General features: G+C 36.8%; 1 protein-coding gene and 1 pseudogene across 1 annotated transcript; both read left to right on the forward strand.

Moving 5' to 3' along the window:
• Positions 1-3,170: 3,170 nt before the first annotated feature.
• Positions 3,171-5,596, forward strand: LOC137824793 (uncharacterized; annotated as a pseudogene).
• Positions 5,597-6,417: 821 nt separating this feature from the next.
• Positions 6,418-8,404, forward strand: LOC137826680 (uncharacterized). Its single transcript, XM_090293379.1, has 6 exons — positions 6,418-6,483; positions 6,593-6,930; positions 7,013-7,139; positions 7,219-7,497; positions 7,577-7,678; positions 7,755-8,404. Exons 2-6 carry the CDS (start codon positions 6,593-6,595, stop codon positions 8,247-8,249), a joined length of 1,341 nt encoding a protein of 446 aa, XP_090149505.1. The 5' UTR covers positions 6,418-6,483; the 3' UTR covers positions 8,250-8,404.
• The last annotated feature ends 5,104 nt before the right edge of the window (positions 8,405-13,508 follow it).

Genomic DNA, 13,508 nt, shown 5'->3' on the forward strand with positions numbered 1-13,508 from the left:
ATTTTTGCCACCGAATCAGCCACCAAATTTATTTATGTTTTAGCCACCGATTTTGCTTCGGTCGCTAGATATAATTGTTTATTTTTACCCCTGAATTAGCCACCAAATACGTTTATTGTTTAGCCACTGAATTTCTTTTGGTCGCTAAATATAATTGTTTATTTTACTAGTACTATTAATAATAATAATAATAATTCATTTTTATATTTAAAAAATTATAGAAGGATCACATACACTTTGAATATTAATGCGTACTCATCCCTTTAAAAAATAATTAGTTGTATTACTAATTTCTTTTTCTATTTAAAAAATATGTGTCAATTATATTTTTAATTTCTTAAATTTAAATAAAATTTATTAAATATTGATTTTATAATAGCAGCTCAAATAAAAATTCTAAATAAAATTATATAACACAATATTATTATTAATAAAATTAATCCTTTAAAAAAAATAGATTACACTATATAATTAAACTTAAATAAAATGATTTCTTTAAAATAAATTTAATTTTTAAAAATAAATATATTTTCCAAATTAAATTGTAAATAATTTTTTAATTATTAATTTCTTTTATTAATAACAATTTTATCACTTGTTTCTAAATTATTTTTGTTTAATTAAAAATTATTAACGTATCTGCCTTAGAAATTATAAATGTATCATTATGAAAAATAATTAATTGATTAAAATATCCACATTTATTATATGAATATTTAAATACTTATTTAATAGTTATTTTTTAATTTTTCATTTTTTAATATTATTTATGAAGAGGAGTAAAAAAGAATGTGATAATTAGATAAAATTGGAGATTTGTTTTTTTTAAGTTTCAAAGTTATTTTGAAGTTGCAGATGCTTAGGGCACCAAATACTCAAAATTGGTCCATGGTGTAAGCAAAGGTGGGGAGGAAGCTTCAAGGTGGTCGGAGGCGGAGGTGAGCGGAGGCGGAGGTTAGCGGAGGCGAAGGTGAGCGGAGGCGAAGGTGAGCGGAGGCGCAGGTTAGCGGAGGCGGAGGTGAGCGGAGGCGGAGGTGAGCGGAGACGGAGGTGAGCGGAGGCAGAGGTACGAACAGAGGATATTTCTCCTCTCAGTTTTGTTAACTCTTTTCTATGTTTGATAGTTTTGTTCCCCAAATGGATTAGCTTGCCTTCTACCAATCTAGTGTGTTATGTGAGGAAACTGAAATTTGGTGATATAGTGATAGTCATTGTTGAAATTTTTTGAAAGCCAGTTGCTTCTGGGATTTGTGAGTTTGGTAGTGAAACCTTAGGTTAATAGTCTGCAGCTTGAACCTTTTTCAAGCTTTCTAGTGTGCATTTGAAGCTTGTTTCTGTCCAGTTCTCTGTTATTCCCCTACATGTGTGATATGGCCGTTTGGCTCCTTTTCTGGGCTTCATTTTTTCTTTCATTACTTTGAGGAGTAGAAAGGTTAAAGTTGTCTAGCTTGGGCCTTCCCAGCAATTAGAGTTTAGCCCCAATTTAATCCAATCACAGGTTGACCACTATCTCTCCAATATTAGCTGTGTCAAATCTCCAGCTGCATCAACTTCTAGATGTGTCTATTTCCAGAAGCATCCAGTTCCAACAGTTGTAAAGAGTACTTAGTGCTCCGGTGCTCTTTTTTGTGGCCTATAATCATGCCCTTTGTTTCCTTTGTAGCCTCTGTAGTGGAGTCATATTATTTATAAAAAATTGTTTAAAACAAGCTTAAAACCCAATTTTCTAAGGTCTCACAAATAAAAGTTTAAATGTTGAAATAACAGAAAAGTTGGAAATATTATGGATTAAAATGTCATTTTTTATTTTATTTAATGGCTTGTCTTAATTTCCCTATAGAAATCAATATTTGGGAAAAAATCTTAAATCAAACAGAAAAACTGAATTATCATTTAGTAATTAATCACTTTAAAATATCATTATTATATCTCTGAACAGTCTAAGCTCATTGTTGTGTCTTTAAAACGTGCAGAAGGGATAATATATACTTATTGGATCATGCTTACGTTCGCTGCAGCATGGATATGTTCCACACATGAATTTTATTTTAATCAAAACTCACGACTACATTTCATTGTCATGCACTATGTCGGAAATATGTGGATGATCTTTATCTATATATTAGTAAGTCACGTTAAGTGAGAAAGTTAAACATTATTATATATTAAAAAAATTATATTTTGAGTTGGAAATAATGTGATTATATAAACAGTTGATGGTTCATTAATGTCAATTTTTTCTAGTATATTGTGTGATCAATGTTACGTCTTTCCTACTAAAGTGTTATACTCAGTGTATTTATCATTATAAGTTTACTTTAATCTAATTAACAATACTTTTTATATTTATATTTTACCTGTTATGATATTTCTTTTATAAAATACTATTGACTTTATAGTGTTAGAGAAATGAGTTAATATATAGCAATTAAGGGGCAGCATGTCTGGTTTGAGGAAGTTGTTGGAGTATTTATTTGATGATTTGATAATTAAGTGCCCTATCGTTCCACACTTGACCCTTCCTTGTCTTAAAGAGAACCCTTTCATAATGAACAGTAAGTGAAGATCTACGAAAATCCCACTTTTACTTGCATAGTGCATGCACGGTTTATTCCTATTCCTTTGCTCCTTTTCTGCGCACAACATGTTTATGCTTCTCTGTTTCGCTAGCGTTAAATCCTATCCCACTAACAACCATATAACTTCTTTTTATTTATAGGGCCATCAATATGACTAATTACAATGTTTCTTCAGCCTCATTCATCTTTTTTTTCGAATGTTCTATTCTATAATATTCATTTCCCTGTGTTCTAAACCAAATTAATGGTTGAACTTTAAAAAATAAAAGGTGAAAGATTTTTCCCTGTTTTCTAAACTTGCCTCTACATTCATTTCCTTAGTTTGTAGTTTCTTCTTTCTTATTCTTTTGTATGATATCGGGATGAAACTGTTGGCAATATGGCTAATCAATGGTTGATTATATCTCACTTTGTATTAGTTTTCCATGATGGTGACTAAACCTTTATTATTAGGCTGAAGCTAGTTTTACTTATTTAAATGATCTTTTTATTCAAGAAAAGTTTCAAGAACAAGGTGAAATGTTAAGATGTCCTTGTATTAAATGTAGTTGTAAAGTTTTCAAGTATGTTGATCAAGTTGGGTGGGATCTTTATCAAGAGAGATTCATGCCTAATTATTATTGGTGGACAAATCACGGTGAAGAATTGCCACAATCCCCCCCAGTGGATGTTGCCAGTTCATGTTATGGAACTTGTGAACAAAGAGAAGAATTAGGTCGTTTCCATCAAATGATAATGGATCATGTGGGACCCTCAAATGCACATTGCATGCAACCAGAGAGTGTTATTGGATCTGAGTACATGGAGGAAAATCCTGATCTTGAAACTCGAAATTTTTTTAACATGCTTGCTGCTGCACAAGCACCCTTGTGGGAAGGATGCGAGAATCACTCAGAATTGTCAGCTTCTTTGGAAGCTCTAAGCTTGAAATCTGATTATAATATGTCTGAAGGATGTTTCAATAGAATGGTCCAACTTATGGGGGAGACTATGCCCAAAGATCATCGAATGGTTAATAATTTTTTCCAAGCTAAGAAGTCAGTGGAAAAATTGGGTTTGGGTTGTACGAAAATTGATTGTTGTCCAAAAGGATGCATGTTGTATTATAGGGAACATTGTCATAAAAGTATAACTAATTGCTTTATTTGTGGAATGGAGCGATATAAGACAGTCACTAGGAGGGGAATTGAAAAGAAAATTGCTATTAAGAAAATGTGGTACTTTCCCATCATTCCTAGACTTAGAAGGTTATACTCTTCAATGGCAACTGCACCTCACATGAGATGGCATAGTGAGAATCAAAGGGACCCGTCTATTTTGTCTCATCCATCTGATGGAGAAGCTTGGAAGCATTTTGATAGAATGCATCCAGATTTTAGTCAAGACCCAAGAAATGTCAGATTAGGTTTATGTGCAGATGGGTTTAATCCTTTTGGTCAATATGGAAAAAGTTATTCTTGTTGGCCAGTTATCCTAACCCCATACAACCTTCCGCCTTCCATGTGCATGAAGAGAGAGTTTATGTTTTTGACAATCTTAGTTCCAGGTCCTTCAAATCCAAAGCATAAGATTGATGTGTTCTTGCAACCACTTATAGATGACTTATGCACCTTGTGGGCTGAAGGGATATTGACTTATGACGTGTCACTAAGGCAAAATTTTATGATGAAAGCTGCTTTGATGTGGACAATTAATGACTTTCCAGCTTACGGCATGTTATCGGGTTGGATGACTTCTGGTAGACTTTCTTGCCCTATATGCATGGAAAGAACAAAGGCTTTTTATCTTAGTCATAGCCACAAGATATCCTTTTTTGACTGTCATCGTCAATTTCTTTCACCTGATCATCAATTTAGGAAGAATAAAAAGGCATTCAAGAAGAAGTTTGTTGAGACTGATCCCCCTCCTCCACGTTTGTCTAGTCTTGACATTTGGAATAGGGTTGTACACTTACCAGTTTGCACTGAATTACAAGAACAACCAAATATTCCCGAATATGGTATTAAACATAATTGGAAGAAACAAAGTATATTTTGGAGGTTGCCATATTGGAAAACTCAACTTTTACGTCACAATATTGATGTTATGCACACAGAGAGAAATGTGTTTATGAATGTGTTTGACACTGTGATGGATATCAAAGGAAAAACTAAGGACACAAACAAGGCTCGATTGGATGTAGCACAGATATGCAATCGAAAAGAGCTAGAGTTGAAAGACATTGGTGGTGGGAAACTTATCAAACCAAAAGCAGCATATACATTTACGAAATCCCAAAGAGTCTTTATTTGTAAATGGGTTAAAGAACTGAAGCTTCCAGATGGATATGCTTCCAATTTGGGTAGATGTGTTGACCTTAATCAAGGCAAGTTACATGGCATGAAAAGTCATGATTGTCATGTGTTCATGCAACGTTTGCTTCCAATTGCATTTGACGCATTACCAAAATCAATCTGGAAAGTTCTTATTGAACTTAGTCTTTTCTTCAGAGAATTAAGTTCGACAACACTAAATGTTGAACACCTAAGAGTTATGGAAGAAAATATTCCTGTGTTATTGTGTAAATTGGAACAAATATTTCCACCAAGCTTCTTTGATTCCATGGAACATCTTCCAATTCATCTACCTTACGAGGCAAAAGTTGGTGGTCCAGTCCAATATCGTTGGATGTATCCATTTGAGAGGTATAAAATTACTAATCACTATTATAGTATTTGTTGTTTATTTATTTAATATTTAAAATTATGTACATCCATATTCATTTTTAGGTTCTTACACTCCCTAAAAAAAAAGTAAAAAATAAAGCAAGGGTGGAAGGCTCTATTTGTGAAGCTTACTTGGTGGAGGAAACATCTACATTTGCCTCATTTTATTATCCTGATCATGTTGAAACAAGAAGGACTAGGATCCCTCGTAATCTTGAAGTAGGCGAGGGTTCTTCACGTGCTCCTCCTATTTCAATTTTCAATTATCCAGGAAGAGAAATCGGAAAATGCATGACATTGTGTAATTTATAATCTTTTGTTTAGGTTCTAAATCCAGAAAATAATATTGAAGATCCATTATTGGTTAACTTAGCATGGGGTCCTAAGAGAAAAGTTCAATCATGGTCTATCTATGTTATCAATGGATACAAATTTCACACTGTTCTTTGGAGTGAAGGCATGAATTCCACTAACTATGGTGTTTATGTACGAGGAACCAATGGTCAATCAGAGTCAGATTTTTATGGAATATTGTCTAATATTATTCAATTGGAGTATACTGGCTTTCCAATAATGAATGTAGTTCTCTTCCAGTGTGAATGGTTTGATAATACTCCTAATATAGGAACCAAAGTAGATAAGAACTATGGGATCGTTCAAGTAAAAGAATCACGGAGATATAATAAAGCATATGATCCATTCATATTTGCCCAACAGGCAGAGCAAGTTTATTACACCAAATATCCAGAGGGACATCAAGGTTGGTTGGGAGTAATTAAAACAAAAGCTCGTATTAGAATCATTGATAACACAGTAAGTGAGGTTGAGCATGACACTCCATACCAAGATGATGAGCTTCTACAACTTGAAGTAGTGCTACATGTTGATCCAGAATTCATTCATGATTCTCTTGCTGATGTTGATGGGGGGGGGGAGAAGAAGTAGATATACAATTACTAAATGAAACAAACATAGATGAACAATACGAGGAGGAATACATTTCAAGTGAGGATAACATTGAGAGTGATTTCAGTGACACAGATACCTCTTCGGTAATTCATGCATTAAAATTGATTGTATACCTTGTCCAAATTATGTTTAACATTAATTTTATTGTGGTTTCCCATAATTGTAGTGAATAACAGGGAAGATGACTGACATATTTGGTTGACATATTTGGTTGTAGAAAACACAATCAGGTTTGAGTCTTTTGATCATGATTACTTTATTTGTTTATTCAAAATTGATTGATCCACTTTGATTATTGTATTAATTACATCTTATATATGTAATATTTTTTACTTGCAGATGACACCAAGGGGTAGAGGTGGTGGTCGTAGACCACCTAATCGTGGTGGTCGAGGTGTTCGTGTTGATGATATATCTTTACCCAATACCAACATTCCCCCTTCGTTTGTTCTTCCAACAACTATGGAGTCTACACATCCTATTTATGAAGGAGCCGCCCCACTTCCTACACTTCACGGACAAGATATTGAACATCATGTAGGAGAATCAAATCCTACTACCTTTTCTACAGAGCCAACTATGAATCAACCTTCACCGATACAAGACTCTCTTACACCTGACAATGAGTCTGGCAATGTAGTTGATCAAAGACCCTGGCTTCATGCAGAAAGAGGAGAGTAAGTATATTTTAATCTAATTGTAATTCGTAAATATGATCTAATTTTCATATATCATTTTGACAATATATTTTAAACATAGTTTTTCACCTGCAAATGGACCTTCCAATGTAATCTCACGAATCATCAAGCAAAAATATGATGAACCCAGTCCCACTTGGAAGAAGGTTCGTCTTGAGCTTAGAGATAGATGGTTTGGAGAGTTCAAGGTAATTTGAGTTATGATTACATTTAAAATGATATTTTATTTTTCTACAATGTTTTTTTTCTAATTTATTTTACATGCAGAAAGAGTATAGGTGGGATATGGAACAAGAGCAACTCATTAGATCCATTTTTGATACAAAAGCCTCCCGTATCTTTAAAAATGCTATAAGTAAAGTTAGGCATGGTCAAGATAAGGGGACCTGGATTCCACAACTTGTTCGAGCAACCTTGGACCAGCATTGGAGTTCTACAGAATTCCAGAACAAGAGTGTTATTGCCAAGGCGAATCGGGCTGTTGAGAAGGGAGCCTCAGCCTATTGTGGTGGTTCCATATCTACCGCAGCTCACTTTGAGAAAATGGTAATATTATTATATTTCTTCTCTTTCTATATTTAATTTAAATACAATCTATGATATCTTTTTTATTGAATTTATGTAGACTAAAGAGCTTGAACGACAACCAACTGCTTGGGAGGTTGTAGAAAGAACAAAGAAATTGAAGACTGGACAATGGGTCAATGACAAGACTCGCGACCTTGCGGTATGTTTAAAATTTGTTATGGTTTAATTTTTACTATATGTTTTCTTCGCAATAATCAATTTGACTTCATTTTCAGGAGAAATATAAGAAACGTCGAGAAGAAGCCCAACAACAGCAAATGCTTGAAAGCGCATCTTCGCAAAACTCTCATGTTGCCTCTATTGATGACAATGAAATATACATCGATGTTGTTGGAAGTGGAAATAAAAAAGGGAATGTCTATGGTCTTGGTGTATTGAGCAAAAGGTTTAATAGTTCAACAAGTGCTCACTCTGCTGCAAGTCAAGCTCCAGTAGTCCATCAAATAGAAGAAATGCGTGAGATTATTCAAAAGCTAAATGATGAACTTATGACAAAACGTGTCAAGGAGCGGACACTTGAAGAAAAGATGGAGCTATTGATGAAAACTCATGAAGAGCAAAGTGAACGCATGCGCAAACAAGATGAGAAGATGCAACTCATCCTACAACACATTCAAATGAATAATCCCGCATCAGGCTCTTCAGATCCTACTACCAGTGGACATCATAAAGGAGACCAGAGTAGAGATGACAGTTCAGAAGAAGATTAGTTATATGTTGAATTATATCATAGATTTGACTCTTTTAACTAGTTTTCAACAGTTTTAGTTGTGTAGTATGATTTACCTTTAATTTGAGCACTACTTCTTCTTAAACTATGTATTTGAAGTTCATTACAATTTAGTTTGATTGAATTTTGAGTATCTCTATATGCAGGTCTGAATATTTTTATAAAATGGTCAAAATCCCATTTTAAATAGGTATTAATAATACAAATAAAAATAGCCACCGAAAATTGATTTGGTGGCTATTTAGCCACCGAAATCAAATCTATCGCTGTAGAAGTCTCCATTTAGCCACCAAAATAGTCACCAAAAGATTTCTTTTTAGCGACCGAAAATGGTGGTCGCTATCACCTTCTAATTCAGCCACCGATTTAGCCACCGAAATTTGGGTAGCTAATTTGGGTTTTGAATTTCTGTGACCAAATTTTCTGCGACCGATTTAGTCACCGAAATTTCGGTTGCTAATTTGGTTTTCAAATTTTGGTGACTAAATTTATCTGCGACAAATTTGGCAACCGAATTTTTGGTGGCTAATTTAGTTTCTAAATTTTGGTGACCAAATTTCCTGCGACCGATTTAGCCACCGAAATGTCGGTTGCAAATTAGTGACCACTTTATAATTCGGTCGCTAACGGCTTTGCGACCAAGGTTTTCGCTTCCATCTTTATTTGGTGACTGTTTCGGTCGCAGATATGATTAGCGACCGATTATAGTGATTTTAGCGACCGAATTTGGTGGTCGCTAAAAGTAATTTTTTTTGTAGTGATTCTCCAATTTCCAGCACCTAGCAAAGGGCTAAACCTTAACCAAATCAAGTTCCCATTCACATAAGCACCAAAGAAGAATTAAATTCCAGCACCCAAATTAGAGGTCAAAGAACAAAAGCAAGAAACAAATTTAATTGAATAAAACAGTACCACCAAAAGGATTTAGATTGTGACAACTAGAAAGAGAGTCAAGTAATTAAAGCAAACAAATAAAGGTACTCAATTAAAGGTTGGCACACAAAAGAATTCCTAAAGAAAAACAATAGATTAGATGACCGAATAAAAAAAAAACAGCACCACTGGAAAATGTTGTGGGCCAGAAAACGTGTTTGTTCCCCGATTTATGCTGATCTGTATTTTTGGAATTTGGCTCTGAAATTTGTTATGCAAGATATTCAGGATCTTATCTAAAATCTGGCTTTGGATTCACTCAAAACGGATGCACCATTTTTTTTTTAATAAATTTTGCAAATTTGGTGTTCGGTTAGGCCAGCTGGAGCGCTTCAGATTTGCACTCTGATTTTAAAAGATTTATCATTTTTTTTTCTGTTGCTTCTTTTGACCTAATTCTTTTTTTGTCCTTTCTATAACACTTTAAACTTGCATTTTTTCAGAGAATCAAAATTTTCCTATGGGTGGAAATATTTTTCTGGGTTAAAAAAGCCAAAACAGAGAAGGTGAAAATAGGGGAATCTGAAAACTGGAAACAAAAACAGCAAGATACCAAAGTTTAGACACAATGGAAATTTGTGAAATAGAATTGTGTATGATCTAAACACAATATGAACTCAAACTAATAATTAAAAAGGCACCAAAGGAGCAAAGAACAGCAGATTCAAGCAAATAAAGAGACCCAAAATCAAGAAACAATTAAGCCAAATAAAAAGACTACTATGAATTGTTGACAATATGGATGAACATGACTTGACAAAACATGTATAAATTCAGAAAATTAAAGACTCAAAGCATAATATGAAGCAAAATAATGAAAGCAATAAAGACTCAAAGCCTAAAACAAAATAGCAACACAAAGGTGTATGGAATCCTATCACAAATTGCACAAGAACTCGTTCAAGATCAAATGAACAAGAGTGCTTCGGTTGGATCTTCCACAAAGCACACTAAGAACAAAATAAAATGTAAAAAACAGCAAGACAAGTAAGGAAAGTAAATGACAATATGAAATAAAGAAGAACTAAAATTTAAAAGACAAGGAGCTACTCATCTTGAAGAACCAAAGCTCATGATACCAAATGATGGCATTTTCATGAAGTTCACCCTCTCCCCCCTCCTCTCTCTCACTAGGCTCATCCTCGCCACTAGTGTATTCATCTACACCCTTAAGAAACAAAGTCCTTTGGTTTGGACATTGTGCTTGCACATGCCCTCTACCATAGCACTTGAAACACTTAACATCTCTAGCTCGGATGGGTGGAGTGGAGGTTTCTTTGGTGAAAGGTTTGGTAGGTTCTTTTGATTTTTCTTTTGATGTACTACCCTCCCTTCTAAACTCTTTCTTGGGATAAAAGTTAGTGTAAGGGCTCACTTTTTGACTTGACGTTTTGCGTAAGATTTGTTGCTCAACTTTAATGCAAAGTTGAACCAAGTCATTCAAGTCTTGGTAAGGTAAGAGCTCCACTCTATCTCTTATCTCAAGTGATAGGCCACTAAGGAACCTAGCTATTGTGGTATCCTCCTCTTCTCTAATGGATGCTCTTATCATGTAGAGCTTCATTTTTTGTCTATACTCTTCCACACTCATGTTTTTTTGTTGGAGTCTTTGGAGCTTATCCATCAACTCCCTATGGTAGTAGGAAGGTATGTGTCGGCGTCTTAGGGCTCCCCTAAGGTCATTCCAATATGTAATGGGAGGTTGCCTATGAAGACGCCTTTCTCTTTCGAGAGAGGTCCACCAATACATGGTGTTCCCTTGGAAGCTAAGGGTGGCTAGGGGTACCTTACGTTCTTCACTCACCCTATGGCAAGCAAAGAGTTGTTCTACTTTCATCTCCCAATCTAGGTAGGTTTCTACATTCTCCTTACCATGGAAGTGAGGTAGGTCTACTCTAGTTTCCCTTGGCCCCTCTTGCTCCCTTTGCCTATTCCTTATAGGGGGTGGTTGGTAATAATCATTAATTCTAAGGCTTTCGTCCCCTAGAGACTCATTACTCCTAGATGCATGAGTATGAGTTTTCTTTGATTTTTGTGATTTTTCGGATTTCTCTTCTTGGGCTTTAGCCAATTCATTAATTTTATTCTCATTCTCCAATTGTCTAAAAGAAATCATTTGCACAGCTTGTGAAACTTCTTTTAAAAGAGATTTTATAGATTTTACTTCACTTTCAATAGACTTTGGAGAGTGAGGAGGAGAAGACATGGCTAAAGTTTTTGTGTATATAAGTGTTTTACCTTGAGGAAATTTAGGAAAGTCAAAGAAGGTAGTTTTCCAGGTAAGGGAGGTGAGTCACAAAGGACTACTTAAGTACCAAGCCTTTGCCTTAGCCAAAAACTATCCCTCAATGTCTTCACACAAAACTTTCTCTTAGTAAACTACTTAGAACACAATTAAGTTGAGAAATGAAAATTTTTTTCAATGCAAGAAAACAATGTATGCTAACTAATTAACAAAGCTAGACGGTTTTAACAAAACTTAAAACAACCACACATACAAAGCGTTACTAATTAAGCAATAGAGAAATGTACCGACCAGGTAGTCGGAAGTGATGACGTGGCAGCGAGCGATAATATAGGCGTGTTGAACGGGACACCTGGCTGACAGAAGGGAAGGACATCAGGGAGTCTGTGTAGTCGCCAATCATTAAGTTGGCGTGCTCCGATCTCTAGCATATCTAAATCGGCGGTCACCAGGCTTGTGTCGTAGTCGCCGTGCGTGAGCCTAGGCGACCAAGTGGTCAGAGATCGCCGAGAGGGGACATCGCCGAAAGATCAGGGAAGCTTGTTCAAAGTTTCCAAAGGGCACGAGTACGAAGGATGGAGTTATCAGATGATCATTCCCTAACCAGAGGTCGAGGCAAGGGAACAGTTTACCAGGACATGCACGATGAGCAAGTAATGCAGATCGTGATAGCGGCAGGCGAGACCACAGAGAAGATGTGCATGGTGACACCCCGTGCTCGCCACTAGAAGAAGATCGCGCTCCAAGGTAGCTATGCACCGAGTTGCTCCTCACCTGAGTAACTTAGTCGAACAGCCTGAAGAGTAGAAGTGGCGCTCAAGCAGAGGACGTTCCAGATGGTGACACGTGAACAGCTCGATGCGAGCCACGTGTCCAGAGGTGTAACCGTTAACAGGTATATAAGGAACTCTTAACAGATTCTGAGGTACGCGCATTTAGAACACTTCTTTACGCTTGTGAGAACTTGAGTACGCTGAAAGAGATTTTGCACGGTTCCTTGAGTTTTAGCTTTCTCTCTTAGAGTTTTTGGTGGTTTCGTCACTGACTTGAGCGTCGGAGCGCAATCGGCCGCAGCGGCACCACTCTGTCTTTTGCAGGTTCTTGAGGAGAATCGAGGTGTGAAGGACAGAAGCTAGCATGGTGCAAAGTCGATCACAGAGGAAGATACCTTCGACGTGGCAAGACTCTTGCGCTCTGGTCAACCGGCAGGATCATCAGGCGCCCACCGTGGGGCCGTGTAAAACCTGTTCCCATCCACAGCGTGAGTTTTCGAAGTTCCTGCAGTTTCTGTGTGGTTGTGTGCTGGTGCAACCATTTTCCACCATTCGTTCGAGCTTTTGCTCGGTGAATTCTCGTTTTTCGCCGTTCGTTTGGATTTTAATCGGTAGTTTGAAGTTTTCCCCCGTTCGTTCGAGCTTTCTGTACCGACTAGGTCATCAGGCATGATGACGTGTCTTGCACGTGCTCGGGTGGGGCGTGCTCAATGGAACGCGTAGGCTAGAAAAGATGAATGGTTCAGAAGTGGGCATAGTCGCCGATCGCTGAATTGGCATTCTCCGATCTCTAGTGTGCGTAACCGGCGGTCACCAGAGTTACGTCGCAGTCGCCGTATGAGAGTGCTAGGAGAACGGATGATCAGAGATCGCCCGGGAATGCTAGGAGATCGGGTGGTTTACACGCCGCCACAAGGAGCACATCGCCGGATCTCCCAACAAACTTAGTTAAAGCTGTTGAAGGCTCAGAAGGGTAATTTCAAGCGTGTAAGTTCAGTAAGACGATTGTGGCACTAGCATGGGGCATGAAGGTCGAGTGGGTTGGGGGGAACACCTTGCTCATCAGCGACAGGATTCCCAGAGTGGACATTTGTTGGTGGCAAGGTTTCCCCAGCTAGAACATGCATGGCGTAGTAGTAAGGAGGGTGCCATTCGCGATGAGCGATATCACAGAGATGATGCACTTTGTTGCATCCGATACTCGCCTTGTCGGGTGGTGTTTCACAGCGCATTATGTGCTAGGTTGCTCCTTGAGTTGAGGACTTAGCTGTGCGGCTGGTTACTACAC

The sequence above is a fragment of the Phaseolus vulgaris genome, chromosome 8 (genome assembly GCF_051622355.1).
Source record: "Phaseolus vulgaris cultivar YP4 chromosome 8, ASM5162235v1, whole genome shotgun sequence".
NCBI lineage: Eukaryota > Viridiplantae > Streptophyta > Magnoliopsida > Fabales > Fabaceae > Phaseolus > Phaseolus vulgaris.